General features: G+C 39.2%; 1 protein-coding gene across 4 annotated transcripts in view; it reads right to left on the reverse strand.

Moving 5' to 3' along the window:
* Nucleotides 1-22155, reverse strand: part of PNKP (Polynucleotide kinase 3'-phosphatase) — a 57701-nt gene that overhangs the window by 26981 nt on the left and 8565 nt on the right. For 2 of the 4 annotated variants that reach the window (XR_005110536.2, XM_037428475.2), the window contains exons 5-11: nt 21480-21766; nt 11158-11225; nt 8641-8733; nt 8242-8343; nt 8137-8164; nt 5251-5312; nt 5054-5163 (exon numbers count right to left, since the gene is read on the reverse strand). Coding sequence is in view for 2 of the 4 variants with exons in the window: in XM_037428475.2 (XP_037284372.2) it covers nt 5054-5163; nt 5251-5312; nt 8137-8164; nt 8242-8343; nt 8641-8733; nt 11158-11225; nt 21480-21766 (750 nt within the window). In the remaining 2 variants the exon portion in view is untranslated. Of the gene's footprint in view, nt 1-218; nt 284-5053; nt 5164-5250; nt 5313-8136; nt 8165-8241; nt 8344-8640; nt 8734-11157; nt 11226-21479; nt 21767-22155 lie in introns of those variants that run through there. The other 2 variants (XR_005110535.2, XM_075878094.1) reach the window with 2 other exon arrangements.

Consider the following 22155-nt stretch of genomic DNA (forward strand, 5'->3'; position numbering starts at 1 on the left):
ATGGCTGGCATATACTTAAGAGTGCCTAATAGGCATACTTGTGTGCCCTGAATTCCTCTCTCGTTTCAATGATGCTCTTAAAGTACTAGTTCATGAAACCTGAGGGACATGGCTAAATAAGTGTAATGTGTTCAAGGAATATATTTCGAAAGGAGTCGTTAAGAGGCTTTAATATCAATAGAGACGTGAATAGTACTATGTTTGCTTTTTCCATTCACCTTTAAATGGTTCCTTGCAGCTGGGGTAGCGATGCCTTGCATATCTTCCTTTCTTTTGATTTGTTCTGTGGTGTGCAAATGGTAACTTCTTGAGGTTGCTCATTAAAAAAAATGCCTGAGAGTGCAAAGGAGCTGTTGCCTTATAAATGTGGTTTGCAAGCTGCTGTTACCTGACATTCGTGGGCAGTTTAGGTAACGCTGACAAGGTGCCCTCTTCAATAAGAATCATAACTATTTTAACGCCCTTATTACGTCTGAGCACAACTATGAACAACCGCAAAGCTGTCTCGAATAAAGAATGAATGAATAAATACAGCTGAACTGAGACATTCAGAGCTTTATGCTAATCTATCTGCAATATGTGTACACCCTTCAAGCTCAAGGACGATTGACATCCCCTTTCTGTGCCATATAGTTATCCCGAATTATGACCAAAACTGAACAAATGATTTTTACCTGCCATATTTGCTAACATGTTTTACTTTCTTCCCAAGAATAGACTCACTCCTGCTTACTCTACCGCAAGGACTGTGTGCTGCCATCCGGCAAAAATATGACAAACCACTAGACAAAACCAGCATGTCTATCAAATCGGAAATACTATGGACAGCCTGGGGTCATCCTTGGTCATTTTTTGCTATAGACACATTGAAAAACCGAGGTCATCCATGACATAGCAGGGCTTATTAATGAAAATTATCATTTAAGCCCTTCATGCCTAAAAAAGGAAAGATTAGTTTAAAAAAATAGTATAAAGCTTTAATCCTTTAACTGCAAATTATTATTTTTTTTTTGATAATTTCCGGTCAGAAGTGCCTATTTTTTATTGCTGATTTCGATTTTTATTGAACTAAAAAGCAGCTAGGCAAAGTTGCAAAAATATTTGCACTACATACCTAGTCAAGTTAATGGATTAAAGTAATTTTATGAATAATGCATAGGAAAACAGCCTCCTGCTACTAATAAAATTAAACACCTTATAAACAAAACAGTTACAGACGCCACATCGTTCTTCACTTGTGTAGGCTAAGCACCCTTGGGGTATTTCACTCGGGAAGCTTCGGGGCTGTGTCGAAAATGACAAAACGCGAAAAAACGCAAAGCGGCTTCACTGGCGGGCACTCGCAATGTTCCTGTCCGAGCTGTCTTCATCATCATCACAGGAGCTACTCATTTACATCATCGCTGTCTTCACTTTTGGACGCAAGATAAATATATGTACTTGAATCATCATCATTTGAAGAAGATGACGAAACCGAATAGCTTCTTTTTGCGTTCACGGGCCATTTATGCATTAATCACTGCCACCACATGCAGTCTTTCCATACAAAAACCACGCTGCTGCCGCAAGAGAAAACTAAATCCTTGAGCAAATGTTGCCATCTAGTGGATAACACACAATGTAATCTTTAAGGGAGGACACGGGTCTTAGAAAACCAAAAATCACAAAAAAAAAAACAACTTTTTGAAGCTGACATTTTTGAAATCTGCGCCTATTTTTGCACTTATCTGAGAAGTTTCTAGCTTCTCGCGTCATTATTTCTGGTGCAAAATCAATTTATAACATCCCTGTGAGATGAATGTGAGCGTAAATTGACGCTAAAATCGCGCTTTTTCCGCGCCAAACTGTTGCCGTAACACACGAGCTATCGTGTTTATCTTGGTCTCGTTTGGAAGGGTCATTCTTCATCTTCAATTTCCCGCCCTCGCTGGCTCACCTTGGTCATTGGTTTTTTTAGCAAAAATGCGTCATCGAGAAGCACTAGCGCGCGATTCAATTGGCTGCTTGGGGCACGTGACCAAATTTAGGCATCTGATTGGCCAAGGGGCGCTTTCGGCGTTTGCTTCACCATCGTGACGCGCACTAACATGCGCCATTTTGTCATGGTGCTACTGACTGCTTGGGGCAGTAAAGAAGTTCCGTGCTACAGTAATTTGTGAAGCGGGTTCGGCGGTGGTTCATTCGCTGCGAACTTCAGAAAGATCCCCGCTATGGCTCAGGACAATGAGGATAACGAACTCAAAGCGGTCAACGGCGGTCGCTGAGTCACCGGTGTAGGCCTAACTCACGTACGAGCCCGTTGATTGCCGACAACGTTACTGAGAACGGCTGTGTTTTGCAGCCTCCTCAGTTAGAGAACGGCAAGTAAAAAGCAGAAGTGAGGCTACCAGAGATATCAATCTTTGTAGTGACAGAACGGAAGTGCAGTCTTATCGCTAAACCCGCCGATGTTGTGGTTCCCCCCGCCTGACGAAAGGACCTTGAACTGCGCGACGGGTTGACAGAGCGGAGTAGGCCGTGCATCGACCAACAACAGAAAGTCAATCCGTTTACAGTGAACATACTCGCGGCCCTCGCAACGGAGGCTACTGGCAACAGGTAGACTGCTTTCAACGACGTGTTCGCAACGTCGTCGCGATCTCCGCTTGAAAATGCGGCAGTCTTACGTGAAAAGGAAACTTCGGCACTCGTGTAGCCTCCAAATTAATGAGCGAGGGAGCAACTTTGGTTCGCGACACTTACGGGTAACTTATTCTGGACAAGCCGGAAAACATCGCCGGGTTATTCGACGGATCGTGGATGACGCACACACATTTGTCGCACATCGCCGTCAGTACAGTCACCGAACTGATAAGCGGCCTCGCGGCAGACGAGCACACGGTGACAACTTGCTACAGGACTAGAAGAAACGACATGCTCGTACAAACAATCAGTCCTATTACATTCCCGGTGCATATTAACCGACTAAAAGTATGTGTGCCATGATATTTTTCCGTTGGAACGACGAAATTAAGTTTTAACAGCATTATTCTTGAAGCACAGATTTTGACCACTTTCTTTTGCTTGTTCGGTAAAAGTGGACCTAGGACAGCTAGAGCTGTAATTGTTGCACAATGCACAATGTACAATGTACATTGCACAATGTAGCTAAATGTGCACAAAAAACAATGCTGAGAGCCTATTTTTAATGGGCAGCTTCATTTTTTTATTTTAATATAAAAATTTCTGTATTAGATTACATGCAATGAACTTTACTGTGCTGTAATTCGAGAAGTACTTGTTCAATTTTTGATCAGCTTGCAGCATTGCACTCCTTAGGCTTTCTAGCATTCATTTATATGTCAATGGCTATGTAATTATAAGTGCATACATTTTTACAGTTAAAAATGCTAGAATTCTTTGTTTTCTTCATTTTCTCAAAATGGCAATTTTGTACACCCTGCATGAAAATTACTGCAATATATCTGAAACTGTTACAGATAGCAGAACATTTTATTTTGCAGCATGAAGCTATATGTTTGGAGCACACATCATAGGAAGCAGATTTTGATTTCTCTTGATGCAAGTTTTTCAAACTAGTCTTTTGTGTGACCACACAATGGCCACATTCAGGGCTGTGAAGTTTAGTGTATTGTAAAGTAAGAAATAATGACCCATTTAAAAAAGTGCTTCTTATGTTGCATGTCTTATGCTTTCTACTGTCAATCCCTATGTTATTTATAAATTTCTGACAGGTGGTTATTTTTCTATTATGGTAAGAACAATAGAAATCGTTATCTTGATTATTTATTTAACTAATGAAGATACAGAAAAAATAACATTTTTAGAATCTGGAGAACAAACTAAGTAAGCATGCCAACTTCTGTCACACTTGGTTCAAAAATAAATGAGAGAGCCCTAAGAACCATGTCCCCCCTTAAATGTGCGCTTTTTCACCTGAATGCTAGAGGAAAGTACCTATTTCACTAGGATGAGTTCTTCTCGTCCAAGGCAGTTAAGGGGTTAATCATACCTAAGTACACTTTATAAATACCTATGTCTCATATATATTTCAAATACCACTTTTAAGATATGTAGCAATATGTATTGCAAGAAACCTAATATAGCAAATCAATTTTGCTGAATCCTACAACATAAAGGATAGGTTACAAAACAATAAGAAAATCCACAAGTATTTTTCAGAACCGAGAGCTTCCTAGTTGATGAAAAAGTTGTGCTGCAAATGGGTGCATACCACTTTTTTAACGATGTGCGAAGAGTAAATTTTAGAAGTAAAATCAATAGTGGTAACAATGAATCGAATATGAATACAAATGGAATGCTATTCAAACAGCTTTCGAATAGTAAGGCAAGAATTTTCCATACAGTTTTATAATTTAACAATATTTTACTTGGAAAAAATAGTCACAATTGTTAACAAAGAAGCATTACGATTAACTTTGACTAACAAAAAAAAAATGCTGTAGTTACGTAAACAAAGGTAAACACTTTTAAGCAGTGATGGCCTGCTAAATAGTTTGTAACTACGTTGAAATACAGTGTTTTTTTCAGAATTGAAGGCAGCACTTTGTCACCATCTTCAAACTGAGACACAAAAGTTGAACAATATTCGATGAATGAATATCATGAATCTCTATTGAGAACAGCAAATTGAGGACACTTTCGCCTGGTGACACTAGTGTTTTAAATAGAAGTTCCTTCAATCTGCGATTAATACGGCATCAATAGTCCTATAAAAGGTTGGGCTGCATGTATCTTGGTAATCCAATAATTAAAACAAGATAGTGCTTTCTCGATGTTCCAATGTGTTGTTCCTAAGCAGTTTTTCTGGCACTGCCCCTTATTCGAAGAAAAGTATATGAAAAAATATTTCGTATTTCGAATATGTGCCTTTTAATTAGAGAAGCAAATCGAATAGAACACAGTTTGATTTGTTATTTGAGATTTTCTAATATTTGCACCCTCCTACATTTTCCCTTTCATAATACATCTAACGTCAGGAAAGCAGGCAGAATACTACACTTATATACGACCGATGTAACAATTTCTCTACCTTTTCCGACTCTCAGGATCTGGGTTAGTATTGTCTATCACAGCACTCTGACCCCGCCTTAGTGCCTTCTCGCATTCCTCAACACACTTCTGGGCCGACTTCAACATATCCTGGAAACACAAATAATAAAAATAAATTAATGAGTGAACATGAATGCTTGTATAACAGGTACGAAACTTACCAGCGGCAAGACTTACACGGTTAATATGAGCGTACTGCTTTGATACAAGGTACTCCTTTGCAAAGTGACTCTTACCAGCTGTGGAAGCAATGCAGTGATCAACACATGTTCAAAAGCAACAAACGGTGATTTATGCTGAACATAAGATATTTTACTAAAACCTGTGTGGTATAATAGTTGATAGAAAAAATAAAAACAATTATAAGTAATCTTTGAGTTGTTTTATTATTCAGCTTCAACAATAACTGTATGTGCTCTATTACATGAAGAAGTGCGGTGTGTTTCAGTCGCTGCAGTGTTTATTCTACACTGGTGGTCATCTTGAATACAGTGCTTATTTAACATTGTTGGATGCCCTTGTTCCTGTTTATAGCAAATTGTCAGTTTTTTTAGTTTTTTTCTTTTTCTCGTCTTCTCAAAGCCTGTACATACTTTGTATTATTTTTATTGTGTTGCCAATTTGTAAAATTAACAAATGTATACCCACTCTGCTAAAACCCTCTTTGAGGGTTACAGTATTGATAAATAAATAAATAAATGAAGTACATCACTAGTAAATGTCAAATAAACAAGACTGTTAATCTTATTTGTCTGACAAAATGGACATTTATAAAAATAAACCCCACTAAGAATTCAATAAAAAATTACAATAATTAAACCTTGTTACAATGAACTCCATGAAATTAACAGAATAGTTCATTATGGCTCAACCTTGCTACACAAAACTGCACTAAAAAATCTTTGGATGCTAGTGCGAATAGATTGGCAGCTAGTTTGGAATTGATGAGACAATTACTTGAGGGGGGGGGGTGAGAAAAACTATCTGCTGATGTGAATAGAACATATGCAACATTGCTTCAATTGTACTCATTGATGGTTTGCTGTTTTTTTTTCTTCATGCAGCAACTTGTAACTTGCAAGTATGCAACATTGTTTGTTCTTCCACGTTGATATCAAATGAAAAATATAGCCACATCCTTTGAGAGTTCAACACTGCATATATTCAAGGTCATCTCAAATTATAAAAGATGAAAAATATTTTTGTCTCAATTGACAATCTACTACAACCTGAGGCGTTTTAGGCATATAAGATGTAAAAACAAACCATTATGAACAATCGCTGTGATGCAGAGAAGTTAAACTTCACATAACCGACAATTCGCTGTAGCCACAGTCGTTATATTAATGTTACTGGGACAAAAGCACATACACTGCAAGTTATTTGCTTACATCTTTTTTAATATCAACATAAGCAAAAACCATTTTTTCTATGCTCACCCAATATAGGCCACATTTTTGAAACTATTTGCAAAACAAGAGTCTTAATGTTCAAATGAGAGTACACTATCTATGAAATACTATTTAACTTAAAATCTAAAGCAGATTAATAAATTTGTATGATGTATAATTACTCCGAAAAAATAACACCCTTTACTGAACTTATGGTACAATGCTGAAGTCACAAATATTTCATAAGACCAATACAGCACCAATGCAGTCTTCAGTAAAAAAAGAAGTTAGGGTTCATCAAATTAGATGTTGAACAGGCTTGATTATAGAGAAATAGCAGTATTTATATTCTTTACAACAAAACAGGTACTAAAAATGAACACACTTGAAAGTTACGTATATCAGTGGCATTCAAAGTACACCATACTACATATTTTTTTATAGATTTTATACAAAAGCAACCTACACAAGTGGCATGGTGAAGTACTTTACATGAAATAATCAGATGCTAAGCATCGGCTAACCATGACCAGTGTTGGAAACTGCAGTGAAAAGTTGGTTTGCTAAATATTACGTCTCATGAGAGATGTGCTAGGAGACCCACCTTAGTGGAAGGTTTCAAATAATGTCCACCACTTTGCATTTAATGTGCACTTAAATCACACAAGCCACAAGCCTCTAGCATTTTGTCTCAATCAAAATACAACCGTTATGGCCAGGGAAAATAACACCATTTACTGACTCTGGGAATATAACACCGGAAAATAACACAACAAAGGCACTGCGTCAACTTTGTGTCATTCTGGTCAGCAGCCAAGCACCGTAACCACTGTTCCACAATGACAGTACATTGGATATTGTGTCATAAGCACCCTATTTCCAACCTCTGCACTGCTTTCTAGCATACAGGGCATCTATTCTTGGTAAATACTAGATACTTGTCACTGAAGGGACAAAATATAGCAAACTCTACATGCTTTATTGTAGGCTATATACCATGTGTTTTGGGAAATAGCATGTCTGTAAACCTTATAAAACACACGATTAGATATTTGCACACTTTTTGTGGGATTGTTTTGGTAACGAGGGCCTGCACTTTAAAATAAGTCGGGGTGAAAATTTTAACTGTACTTAACCGATAGACTAATTATCCTTTAAACCTAAATAGGAATGTACTTGAACCTAATTGGAAGACTGGAAATTCTTTGTACAGGGAATCCAAATCTGTGTTGAGCTGCGCAAAAGGGTGATGATTCTGATCACTGCAGAATAACAATGTCATGCAAGAAACTCCATTCCGATTTTCAAAAAAAAAGGGGGGTCACAATCTTCATTAATATCCAGGATGACATCATTCTTTTCTACGTGTTGCTGGGCAAGAATGAGCAACCTTTCTCTTTCCAGTGCTGTACCTGATCGCGCTTGCAGGTATAGCCACAAAATATGCTGCAAAAAATTGCAGCGCTATCAATCCATAAACAATATCAGCATCAAACACAAGGCCATTGCATTCTGAGGAATTTTTTAGAGTAGTCATTAGAGCAACAAACTTTATTTTAGGCAAAAATTTTTAAAGCTTGACTTTGCTTTTCACATATTCATTAAGTTAGTCTTACTGTCCATATCTCTAAATGCCTAGCAGCCTTGGCAAAGATAAAAAGTATATACTTACATGCAGGATACCCAACAAGCACCACAATCTTTGAAGGAAAAAAAAATAAGCATAAGCAATTTATATTTTTCTTCCACAAGAACACTGCAATCTTGAAACACACACCTCGGTGTGATCCGCTGGAAGATTATCACCATTCAAGAGCTTGTCTTCACTTGGCTTTGTGGATGCTATTACTTCAGCAAGAGGAAGACCTGGCATTGCACGCTATAAGCATAAAAAAAGTTAATATAGTAAAATACTGCAGTACTGTGGTGCCATATGGTAGCTAAATAAAGGCACCAAATGATGGTGCCATATGATAGCTAAATAAAGGGCACAGAAAAGCACAAAGCAACAGATGAAAAAAACACCTAGCTGAGACACATGTACATATCACAGAGTTTTCGCTTTAAATCGGTAAAAAACAAATATAAAGAGAAGAAAAAGGAAGCTACAAATGTGTGCCTATAGACGTAGCAACTAGAAATTAAACAAGACGCATGAATTTCGGCACATACTCACAGGGTCAAATTGCGGGAGATCAAATTTAGCTGCAGGTTGCTTCAGAAAAAACTCTTCTGGAGTGTAGAATGCAATCCCGATGTTGAGGGCGAACTGAAATGAAGTTCAAAGGCACTGCGTCACCTTGCTGCAAACACGAAGCAAATGTTACCCGATGCAGAAATAGAAAAAACACCATGCATGCTACTCTGCAACTTTCCTTGCAGAATAGCAAAAATATTTTTGTTTTTTCTAGAAGACAATATAACAAGAAGAGATGGGAGCATGCTAGTGCTCTGGAGCAATGATGGTAAATAAACACTTCTTGTGTTTGTATTCTTGTGTTCCTCACACACAAAAAAAGCTCTAAATAATTTGTATCTCCCCAATTTTGTGTAGGTTCTTGTACAATGAAAATGAAGTTGGCTTTATTTAACATGAATAAATCACTACAGAAGTTTTTCAGCAACATTTGCAGTGCCAATGCCACTACCAATGTGACCAATCACAGTGACCAATTATGTCACAATGGCTTGACTAAGTGCAAATGCAAAAAAGGCAGCAACGACCCGCAAAGCAGCTACTACAATGAACGGTATGGAATGTGAGGCATTCAAACATGAACACTGAGGTGAAAAGTGTTATAGTTGAAGCACAAAGTTTTTATGAGGTGAAGCTAATAGTATCAAGTTAAACGAGGGTGCATTACTAGAAAAAAACCGAACAAGGTGTACAAATGAAGAACTATCAGATGCAGTTCTGAGCAGATTGCTTGCATGCCAGTCCAGGATACTTCCTACAACCTATACTGCTCAAAATAAAGCCAGGTTTACTTCAACACGTACGTTGGCAAACTCGCTCATGGGTCGACTCACTAAGACTCAGATGGGGTCATGAGTCTGTGTCTGATTGAGTCCGGTTGAGTGGTACGTTGCTGGGTCTGACTGTGAGCAAGTTCAGTTTAGGAAAAGTTTGGCGAGTCTGAGTGAGTTCTATTTTTTTTTTTCTGAACTATGCCTCAGTATAAAAACGTGCTATTGTAACCATTGCTTTTCACTTACGTTACCAAGTACACATTTATTTAAAATGACCAGTATTTAAATTACCAGTATCGATAAATTTCAAAGTCGCGATGTAAAAATCAAAATTAGGTGGTAAACTTTGCTGCGTTATTCACATCACACACAAGTAATGTAAAAGAAAGGCTTACTTAAATGCAAATAAAGAATAGGGCACATAAAAGCATTGCAAGGTCTGTTGATTATTCAGATGACAGACTGGACAGCCTGATTACTATTTGTTATTTTCAATGAAATTTTGATACAAGGTAGTTAAATGACTGATGAAATGAATTCTTCTTGACTTTGTAAAATATCTCAAAGCTTTCCTGGAAATGAAAAAAAAAAAATGAGGAGGGTCTGTCATTGGAAGTGAAAAGCTGCTTTCTTGAGATTAGTAAGTTTTGCAATAAAGGCTTAGGTATATTACAAAACTAAGACAGTGTACTGAGTAATAGCACTTAATTTGTAACTGAAAATAACTTTTTATAATTTCAGACATAATCTTGGCTCTTTCTGACACAAAATACAATAGGAACAATGCACCCGTTAACTTCAAAAGAAAACCTTACTTAATCAAGTGACAAGTGGCTCACTAGGATCACTTATAGCTAAACATGCAATTCAAAATTTTGATCATGTGTCTTCAATTGCTTATTGCAAAAAAAGTTCATAACTATCGGCTAGTTGTATATCAAAGCCCTAAGGAGTCAAAATTTGAAGCAGCAATATTCAATGTTTTTACCATAACTTGAACAAATAACGAACCTTCATAGAAAGTTACATCAGTGCCCACATAGCAATGGCAATTCAAAAGCTAAAAAACATGTAGCATCATTTTGTTGTTTTTTCAATGACCACTAACTGTATACTTGAGCCTATGCATTCTCCTTTAGGCTATTCAAATAGCATCAAGCTCACATGTGCATTAGGAAAACTGATCTTTTGTAACCATAATAAACCTTACTCAGATAACACTTTAGTTCTAGTGACATGCTTTCGAGGTCCAAAAGCATCTCAATAGTAACATAATGTACAAGATGCCACTGAAAAAATAGGTGTATGCCTTCAAATTAGCTAACCTCAAGAAAACAAGTTTTTACTTTGAGTGATGCATCCTTTCTTTTGTTTGCAGAAAAGCTAGGCAAATATTTTCACAGCACTTCTTTTGTCAAATAAAAATTTTTTATATATAACAAATTGCCATCAGATACTCAGTTCATTCCTATATGAATAAAGACAGATAAATATTAAGGAACCTAGGTATAAATATGCAGCACAGTGATATACATAGGTTCATTAGAAGTTTAAATATAACATTTACCTCGTGTAAATAAGCAGAGGGAAATAAATCACAGATGAACAAATCCTCAGAAATGAAGCCAAGAAAAACAAATGCTGACACAACATTCAAGACTATTAATGTTTTTCGAATTCGCATACATGTTATCCACATCAATAGTCAACTTTTGCTACTAACCAGTCTGTCTGAACACGAAAAATCTTTTTTGCGTTTTGGTTCCCAGTTTGCCGGTCTTCCAGCAGCATCTGAACAATGAATAAATTATTATGGTAAAATTAAAAAAAAAAACAATAAGCATACACATTTTGCACAACTAAGCTTGACTCGGAATCACTACTTGTGTAAGGGTACCTACTTCTGTAAAAAATTCCTGCATAAATATATTTTTTACAAATGATGGCCCTCTAATAAAGCATTTTCACTGGCACCAAACAAACATCATGGAAATTTTGTGGCTTGCTTCTATACTGCCTTACAATAACCTTACACTTGTGCGGATGTTGAGATCTGTTCTGATGCTTGAGACCGCAATCGTAGAAAATGATCAACCCTTGGGACATACTCTTCCCTCTCAGCAGCAGTCATAAACGTGAGTACATTCTCTTTCTTACGTACTTTTTAACTAGCATTTTCCCCTTAAGTATGTCATTAGACAGTTATAGATTACCATTAGCGTGATAGAGGAGGTAAAGAGAATGACATTACCATGCAGCGAATGTTTGTTGCGAACAGCGTCTTACAGTTTAGCAGGATAGCCTTTACGTGGTTTACGTTCCCCAGCTGGGATGGTGGTGCCACCTATCGGAGGACTGATAAGTTAAAGAACAGTGAAAAGGGAAAGAAAACAAGAATGTTTGCCCGTGTCACCGCGCTAATTGATTGATTTGTGGGGTTTAACGTCCCAAAACCACCATTTTGATTATGAGAGACGCCGTAGTGGAGGGCTCCGGAAATTTTGACCACCTGGGGTTCTTTAACGTGCACCCAAATCTGAGTACACGGGCCTACAACATTTCCGCCTCCATCGGAAATGCAGCCGCCGCAGCCGGGAATCGAACCCGCGACCTGCGGGTCAGCAGCCGAGTACCTTAGCCACTAGACCACCGCGGCGGGGCTGTGTCACCGCGCTAAGCATTGCTACAACTTTATTTTAGTAATAATAAAAGTAAATAAATGTGAACTCCGCACCAAACGTGAAAACATTTATGTTGCCAATTTGTTTACATCGATCTTCTAGTTAGGCCTAGAGACGTTCGAAATGGGAAGGTATTTCAAAAATTACACTAGTTTATCTGTAATACTCGGTCATCAAAGCTAACCGAAGGCAAGCGAAGCCATTTAAAACAGTCGTTTGCTGCGAACGAAGTGAATCTTTTAACAACTACGCTAAAAGCACTTCGAAGCGGGCGTTAGAAAATGCAACCATGTTTACATACACTACGTACACTTACGCTACTACGGTAACCTTAAATCTGAAAAATACCGTGCCTACGGTAAGTGGTACCGGTAACGTACGTATCTGCGCAGGCGCACTTTGATCCCGCTATCATAGTAAGCCCGCTACCTCGCTGAGCCCGGTATACTATAACTGTCTATTGACATGTTGGCATGCCATAGCACTCCTAACAAGTACCAAGGATGTTCAGAGTGTTAAAAGCTCTGACTTTTGTTCTTGCATATCATAATACCTAAAGTCCATTAGAGAACATCTCCACATATCTGATGCCACTGCGCTACAGTAAACTTCAGTAACATTTTCGCTCACCTCTACCTTCCAACATGCTGCCTCGTACATTAATGCAGGTTTCATCATTATGAATGAAACTCTCCATGCTATTTATTCTCTTACAGGGGTGCAAAACATTATATACAGCAGAAAACAGCTGCAGCGGATGATCCAGATTCTGAGGCTGAAGGACATCCACGAGTTATTTGAGGGAATGTCAGTGTTTCAAGCATTAGTGTTTTCAATTTTACTGATTTATAGCTTACTTTGCATACACACCAAAGGAACCTAGACTTGAGCTATTTTTAATGACAGCATATGTGAAGCTAATGAGGTTGCTTGCTTAAGTAACACCACTCACTCACTTCATGCAGGGTGGTCAAAAGGGGTAAAAATGTGGTAAGAGATGGCACTCTGATTAGTGGGAATCTGAGATCTTAAAATATATATATATTTTTTATAAATTAGAGGTTTCAATAAGAAAATTTAAAAGTAGGCCCTTCAAGGACCTTACATGTGCTGTTGTATTTGTATACAACTGCCAAGATTATTTCAAAAGCCTTAAGAAAAAACTTAGCGAAATGCTCATTACATTGGTAATTAATGATATTGAACATATCTGAACTCTAAAAGGCACACAAACTTTATACAGTAAAAATTCAGGAGCGTTCAACGGTGATCATCCAGCAATCGATGCAAGAATAAAAAAAGAAAAGTGAACGTGGCACAAGATTATGTGAAATTATAGAAATGTGTGCTTGATTATATCCCACTGCTCACAGCTTTTTATCCTCTGCCACATTATTGCGAAATGCAGTTTAAGAGTGGATGTCCAATGTTGCCAATTTGCCACAAATTCAAGGTAAGAAGATGTCACTTGATGGGATGCCCTTCTCAAGCGCTCATCTAAAGCTTTTTCCCCATTCTCCAGCCCTTTTTGTTGCAGGGCATTACCTGAGTGAAGTGTAATCCACTTGAAGTTTAAAATATTGTTTTCTTGCACAAAGGAAGACACACAGAAACATATACATACAAAGCACCACTACCAAGCAATTTAATTATAGCAGAGACAAGTACACCAGAGAGTGAAGTTCTCTGCATTCATGCAGAGAATTCATGCAGAAATTATTTGCATTCAACAGAAAGCACTTGTTGTAATATTACACATTTTCTAAATGCGAAGCATTTCTCAGCGAACTTCGGCGAGTTTGGCGGTATCTGTTTGTCTGCCTATCTAGCCGCCTACGACTTTTACCTCTTCTGGCCGTTTGGATAATGGGATCTGTACCGAAATTGGTATGACATTACATGACTGTACGACGAACATAAGTGACTAGTAATAACATGAAAATGATGACGTGTATGTCATTAATGTCATGATTTACATGTCAGGGTCTTACTGCTCCTGCGGTGGTTTCGTTCACATGACATATCACAAAACTGGTATGGAATGACATGACTGCATGGTGAACATAAGTGACAGGCTCTCACATGAAAATCATGACATATGTGTCATGTAAGAACATGACTACATGCCACGCTCATGATGCGCTCACGGTCATTTCGTTAGCTTCACATACAGCAAATTTGGTATTACGTGACGTGAATGTATGGTGAAGGTATATGACTGGTACAAACATGATAATCATGACATGCGTGTCATGTAAGAACATGACTACATGCCATGCTCATAATGCACTCGCATTCGTTTCGTTAGCTTCACATATACCAAATGTGGTATTACGTGACATGAAAAGATGATTAAGGTAATTAAACGATCATGGCTGGTGGAACCATGATAATCACGACAAGCGTGTCATGTAAGAACATGACTACATGCCACGCCGATGATGCGCTCGCTTCATATATACCAAATTTTGTATTACGTGACCTGAATGAATGACAAAAGTAAATGACAAGTCCAAACATGATAATAATGGCATGCGTGTCACGTAAAACATGACTACATGCTATGCTCATAACGCGCTCGCGGCCATTTCGCTAGCTTCACATATACCAAATTTGGTATTACGTGACGTGAATGGATGACTGAGTATAAACGCTAGGCGCAAACGTGATAATCATGACATGGAAGTGATGTACGGTATAATTTTTGTCCCCCTCGTAACGTTGAGCTGATTTTAATGTGACAATTCAACCTTCGTAATTCGTGCTTCGCATATCATCAATTCCCACTGTACGTGGGATCTACCAATTTTTTCTTGCTTAAGCCACACTGAAATGGCATTATGGAACAACTCTTATCTTGCAAGTGTAGACACAGAAAGCATGACTCACACATGAATACCTCACAGTATACATTAAGAAGCACGTACGCTATGCATTTCATGTAAACTGCTTGAATGCTCCATCAATCAGTCATTTATAGATCTGTCTGCTTCGTACACTGTCATCTCCCAGTATACATAGTGAAAGAACATATAACTGTGGAAAGTTGTTGGAGGCAGACAAGACACCAGACCTGCCATTTCTAGTGACCATTTAAGGTTACGACTAATCCTGCAAAAATATGGTACCACCTTAAATCATGTGGCATCTATATTATGTCCTTACACCTAACTATAGCTTTTGTTGAGCTGTACTTCATCTTTTTGAAAGCAATTTAGCAATAGGACACATGATGAACTCAAAGAAGGCTGTTTTTAAAAACCCATTTACTTTATTCAAAATGCAGCCTACATTATGTAAAGGTGAGTTCCCCAGGTAGGTTCCACATCACCTCTCTATACAAAGAAAAGTGATGTTATGTCTCACAACCTTTGTGTGTGCAGTCGTATTCGAGTTTCTCGGCAGGCAGAGAACAGTGCAGAAAGCACAAATGATGAAATAAAAATTTAAAAAAAGGTATAAACTGAAATGAATTGTTGACTCAAAAGCCAAGGGGTACCATATGATCTCGTTAATTGAGAGTTTGTTATGTTTTCCCAGTTATTATACTCAGAAAAATTGGCCGAGCTTAGTTCCAATAAGCTCATATGTATATTAGCTTTTCGTCCATTGTTTTGCTCCAAGGTTATGTTGAAAAACTGCAGGAGTGCACTACTGACTGCTGCTATTGTGGCATTTTATGCACTGCGCTATTACTTGCAACATTTCAAAAACACAAATGCATGAAAATTGAAAAGACCCTAGTTAAAGCTTTGTATCTGTAGGTAGCTTTTTGCCACATTTGTATTGCTGCCACAAACAGTATAAGATGCTGTTTTCTTGAATCATGCATTACATTCTACATAGTCCACTAAGAAATTGGGTTAGCTGGCATGCTTTGACCATATACTAACTTGAAGTTTGTTAAAACCAAATAGTGAATGCCTTAAGATGGCAAAGCAGTGATACTTCAAATTAATATAAGAATCATCAACATATCTCAACACTTCAAAATGTATATAGGCTTTTAAAAGTACCTATGCTGCTGTGGGAGCTTAATAAAGATTCTTCACACAAGGTCCTTAAGACAATGTATCTATCCCTCAAATTATTAGGTCAGTTGGCGTCGATGTTCTGTGCACATGATACATCCTTATAATAGACTGAAAAAATGAACACAAGTTGATGGTTACCGTCTCTGTAATTGCTCTTTTTCCCAGATGAATTCATCCCACCTTAAATGGGTTGCAGTAGCTTGGTGATGATGTTTATTTAGTACATTGAACGTATTGGCTAAAAACAAGTCAACGTGAAATTGATCATCATCATTAGCTTCACTATGCCCACTGCAGGACAAAGGCTTCTCCCATGATCCGCCAATCAACCCGGTCTTGCGCTTTCTGCAGCCATATTATACCTGCGATCTTTTTAATCTCATGAGCCCACCTAACTTTCTGTGTCCCCTTCGTGCGTTTGCCTTCTCTGAAAATTCCAGTCAGTTACCCTTAATGACCAGCGGTTGTCCTGCCTACGTGCTACGTGCCCGGCCCATGTTCATTTCTTTTTCTTAATTTCAACTATGATATCCTCCACCCAGATTTTTCCCCTGACCCACTCTGCTCTCTTCTTGTCTCTTACAGTTACACCTATTATTTTTCTTTCCATCTCTCGCTGCCTCATTCACATTTTAAGCTGAACACTATTTGTAAGCCCCCTCTTGCCGATACTGACCTATGGAGCAGAAACCTGCTCCGTAGCTAAGTACCGGCAAGATGCAGCTGTTATATACCTTCCTTTTGAGGGTTAGTGGCAGGTTACCATTCATGATTTGAGAATGCTTGCCGAATGTGATCCACCCCATCCTTATTCTTCTAGTTATTTACCTCTCATAGTTTGGCTCCGCGGTTACTACCTGTTTCCTAATAAGACATATTTATTTACAACTTCCAGCGTCTCTCCATCTATCGTAAAGTGCTGTTTTCTGCCGAGACTGTTGCATATTACTTCAGTTTTGTGCATATTAATTTTCAGACTGACTTTTCTGATTTCCGTGTCTAGTTCAGTAATCATGAGGTCCAATTTGTCGCCTGAATTACTCATCAAGGCAATGTCATCAGCAAATCACAGGTTATTAAAATACTCACCATTAACTCTTATCCCTAATTGTTCCCAATCTATAGGGTCCTGAAAACCCCCTGTAAACACGCCGTGAATAGCATTGGAGAGATTGCGTCTCTCTGTTTTACACCCTTCTTTACTGGGATTTTGTTGCTTTCTTTATGGAGAACTATGGTGGCTGTGGATTCCCTGTAGATTTCTTCCAGTATGTTTATTTAGGGCTTTTCGATGCCCTGCCTCTGTAGTGCCTGAACTACTGCTGGTGTCATGACTGAGTCAAACGTCTTCTTGTAATCTATAAAAGCTATGTATGGTGGTTGGTTGTATTCTGCGCATTACTCTATTACCTGATTGATAGTATAAATATGGTCTATTGTGGAGTAGCCTGTACGAAATCCTGCTTAGTCCTTTAGTTGATCGAACTCTAATGTCACCTTAATTCTATTACAGTAGACTCTCAGTAAATAGAAATCTGTTAAACAGAACTACTGCTTAAACGGAAATATTGCCTCTAGAATACTTGGTTCCGGGCTTGTATTATGCGCCCATGTTCACCTCTCAGTGAACGAAACTCCTGTTAAATGGAACATATTTTCCTGGTCCCTTCAGGTTCCATTTACTGAGAGTCTACTGTACCTATTATTTTTGTAAATAGTTTGCAGAGCTGATCGGCCTGCAATTTTTCAAGTCCTTGATGTCTCCTTTCTTATGGATTAATATGATGTCGCTATTTCTCCAAGATTATGGTACCCTTCCCATCAAGAGACACTTCGAATATAAGGTGGCCTGTTTTTCCAACACAAAATTCTCCACCATCTTTCAGCAGGTTCGTCGTTACCTTATCCTCACCAGCGCTTTGCCTCTTTGCATTCCTCCTAAAGCTTTCCTTACTTCCCTATCGTTACTGATAGAATGTCAAATTCCTCTGGGCTATTATTGCTTCTAACTATATCATCCTGGTTGTTTTGACTTCTGTACTCTATAGAACTTCTCTGCCACTTCAACTATGGAGGAGGAGGAGGAGGAATAAATGAGGAAGGACAGGGAGGTTAGCCAGCACTTCAACTATGCTATCCATATTGGCTATGACATTGCCTTACTTGTCTCTTAATGCACACATCCGATTTTTGTCTATGCAAAAGTTTGCCTTCCCAGCTTTTAAGTTTCTGGCACTTTTTACAGCCTGCTCAATTTTCTCCATGTTATACCTTTTGACGTTGGCTACCTTACGCCTATTCATTAACTTTGAAAGCTCCACTAGCTCAATTTTGTCGGCTGCATTTCTGGCTCTCATGGTCTGTCGTCTCTTAATAAGATTTTTTGTGTCCCGAGATAGTTTAGTAGTGTCCTGTGTTCAGTGCTCGTACAGGGTTCCAAAGTGAAAAGTCAAGGATATTTAAGGACTTTCCAGGACCTGTTGCAAGTTTTTCAAGAACTCAAAGCGGCATGCCAAGTTGGAATTTTTCACTCTAAAATTTTCAAAAATGACCAATTTTGCTACACTTACAATATATATATGGATATCATAATTATAAAAAAAGAGCGTAGTCCTAATAACTTCTTGCACCCTCTCCCACACTCTCCATAGAGTGAGGGCACGATGCCATGTCGAGAAGTTACGCGCTGATAGGCTTCCACGCGCATGTGTAGTCAGGCCTTAAAGGAGCCGTGCCATAATATTTGTGTCTTGCATGCTCCTTTTGCAAGCTTTAATTATAGCTCCAATAAGCATGATACATGCACCAAGATTAATTTATTCTCGCTATATAATTTGTCACCTTTCTGATATGAACAATTTTCAGTTCCTGTTTGTGGGGATCAAGTTGGGCAGGTACTTAGCCGTGTAGCTGACTTAGTCACATGATAACAAAGCCTTGCATGCGTCATGCTGAGTATTGTTAGCTCTCGCACACATGTGCCACACAAGCACCTGCAAAACAAACTCGCCGCTACCTGCAGCAGCCGCGATGCTTTGCCGGTATGTACGGGATGGAAGTTAGGAGGTCACTCACCTGACTACAGATCTGGTGTGATGTCACTAGAACTTTTGTTGCCCTTCCTGTAGAGTTACGTCAGTGTTAGACGCGCTCGCGATGGGTCTCGATTAGGAGAATGAGCCTTTAGGTACACTTGGGAAGTGACTTGAAATATATTCTTAAACCCAGAAGGTGCTTGCTATAGCCTTGAAATTTGACGGCACCACCCCATCAAGAGTGCCGGCTTGTGCACAGTTGACACTCGCAGCACGTCGCTCAACAACCAAGAAGTAACAACTGTGACAGTGGCTAATTTACACTCAACCTTTGGATACATGTGTTTTCTTTTCTAGCCCCGTTCTTGGCTTGTTTAAGCAGCACGCTTCTAATGTCGAGCTATGACAGTCGTTCATCGGCACTCGTTCTGTGCGTTTCCTTTTCGTGCGTCCCTTGTGCTTGAGCGGCGCGTTGCATGTGTGGCAGTGGCATTGCTTGGCCTTCTTCGTGTGACATTCTAACTTTTGCTATGACATTCACTGCTTCACCCTCGCCACAAACTGACTTTTTTTTTCGCATGCACTTTTGCAAAATGGGATCATGTGCACCCACGCCGCATTACTGCTTCAGAAATGGGGAGTTTGACACGTTCACACACCGATGTACCACATTTAGGAGGTCGCAATGTCGATATGAGAGCGCACTGCTCAGGAAATTCAAGGATTTTCAAGGATGGCAAAAAATTCCACGACTTTCAAGGGCCTTGAAAATGCACTTTTTAAAATTCAAGGGCTTTCAAGGATTTCAAGGACCTGTACGAACCCTGATAGCACAATCTTTGATGATACTAGTAAGATTATGTACATAGTGTCAATGCTAATGTTGGTTACCTCATTTAGAGCCTCGAATCTATTCTGAGGAGAAACTCTGAATTCCTGTACTTTGCCTCTCAGCGCTAGCTCATTAACTGGGAGTATCAGTTTATGCCTTTGCTGTTTAAATCTAAATTAATACAAGCTCTTACCATTCTATGATCACTGCATTGTATCTTGACAACTATTTCTACATCCTACACAATGCCTAGATGTAACTCCCCTTTGGCATTTCTAGAGCCAATGTCATACTGCATGATCTCCGGCCTGCTTCTTGCCTACTTTGGCATTAAAGTCTCCCATCAGAATAGTATACTGTGACTTTATTAATCGCTGACTGTACCTCTTCATAGAAGCGTTCACACAAATGATCATCAAGGCTTAATGTAGGTGCGTGGGCCTGTACCACCTTCATCTTGTACCTTTTGTTAAAGTTAATTATGATACTTGCCACCCTCTCACTGCTGCTATAGTGTTCCTCTATGTTGCCAGCGATATCCTTGTGTATAAGTCCAGCAGGATACACATGCTCTTATTCCACCGTGTGTCTACTGCCTCCCCCCTCACATTACTAGGGCGGAGGAAGTTGTGCTTAGGAGGCTTCGGGCAGGGGTGGCCCTTACACCGGCCGTTATATCATCATGGAACTGGTCGAATTTACTAGTTGGTTATACGTGTCTGCATTGTACTACTTCAGCGATGCAAGCAGATGCATACCACCTTATATGGACATGTCAAGGATTACAGCCGGAACGCTTCCGTCACCTCCTTCAAGCCGGCCTTTGCTACAGCGACAAAACCAGTTACAACTGCTGGATACAACAACACATACCACAAGACACTACTTCACTTCATACACAACACAGGCCTAACGGCACACATTTAATACACATATACAAAAATATTATGCCTTAAAGACAAGCAATAAAAAAAATAACCCCACTTTTACTTATTTTCTGTCAACTAATCCACGGTAGCATAGGTCATGTCCGTTCTTCAGCACTGTATACGTTTCATGTGTACTCCTAACTTCGCCGAGTCCTATTGCATCCCATTTACAACCCTCTAATTACTCGAATAGCACAGCTGGACTAGCCTCACTAGATAGCATTCAAGCGTTGAAGGTAGCCAAGTTCAAATTCCAATGATGGGCTATTGAGACCTAGAGATTCTTAGCACCCTCCACTGCGACGCAGGTCTGACCCCTGCCTTGGACAGTTGCTTCATAGCTGCTGGGAATTGAGAGCGAAGAGTTGATTGGTACTTTCATAAGGGAGGTAGTGGCCAAGTACTGCACTAGGGTAGCCAATCCTGATCTGGTGAGGAAGTGCATTACCAGCAGGTGGTCGCCAGTGAAGCTGCATCCTAGACCTCTTCTTTTTACATCGTAACACTACTAAAAACATGTTCAAGTACACTCACCTCCAACATAAAATGACTCCTTCAAATCAACCGGGATACCTCCATTTCCCTGAGACTCCAGGTGATGCCATATCCCTGGTGCTGGTTTGCGATAGAAGCCGTGGCCAACAGACACGTACACTTGGGCTGGTACAGCCAATGCCTTTAAGATATGCTCCACCTTGTTCTTGAAGTCAGCTTCATGGCTCTGGCTTTTAGCCAGACCTCTTTGATTAGTAATGATAACAATCTTGTAGCCTTCTTCTACAAGATTACACAGGCGTGGCTCAGTTTCTGACAGCAGTATCCTGAAAAATTATTTTCTGAAGTTAACCTTGGTATGTAGGCACTGTAGTCCCTCTATGTGAAAAAGATTAGCCGAAAGAAGCTCCACATGAGAGAATGCATCTCCTTGTATCAAATGAAATATTCAGTTCATATGATATCTAGATCACCATATAACTAGGTCAACCAGCATAACCTGCTAGTCTTAAACAAAAGAGCATTTCTACAATCTCAAAACTCATTCCACATTCACACGATTGAGATTCTGCTGTTGTAAATATTTTGCGGAAACGCATGCCCTTTCAGCAATTGAAATGTCACACTACTCAGCAACATGCTGTGGAAGCTTCCAGAGTAGCCATATACGTGAAGGAGATGTGTCAAGTAAACACTGTTTACCTCCTAGAAACTT

Source organism: Rhipicephalus microplus, chromosome X, assembly GCF_043290135.1.
Source record: "Rhipicephalus microplus isolate Deutch F79 chromosome X, USDA_Rmic, whole genome shotgun sequence".
NCBI lineage: Eukaryota > Metazoa > Arthropoda > Arachnida > Ixodida > Ixodidae > Rhipicephalus > Rhipicephalus microplus.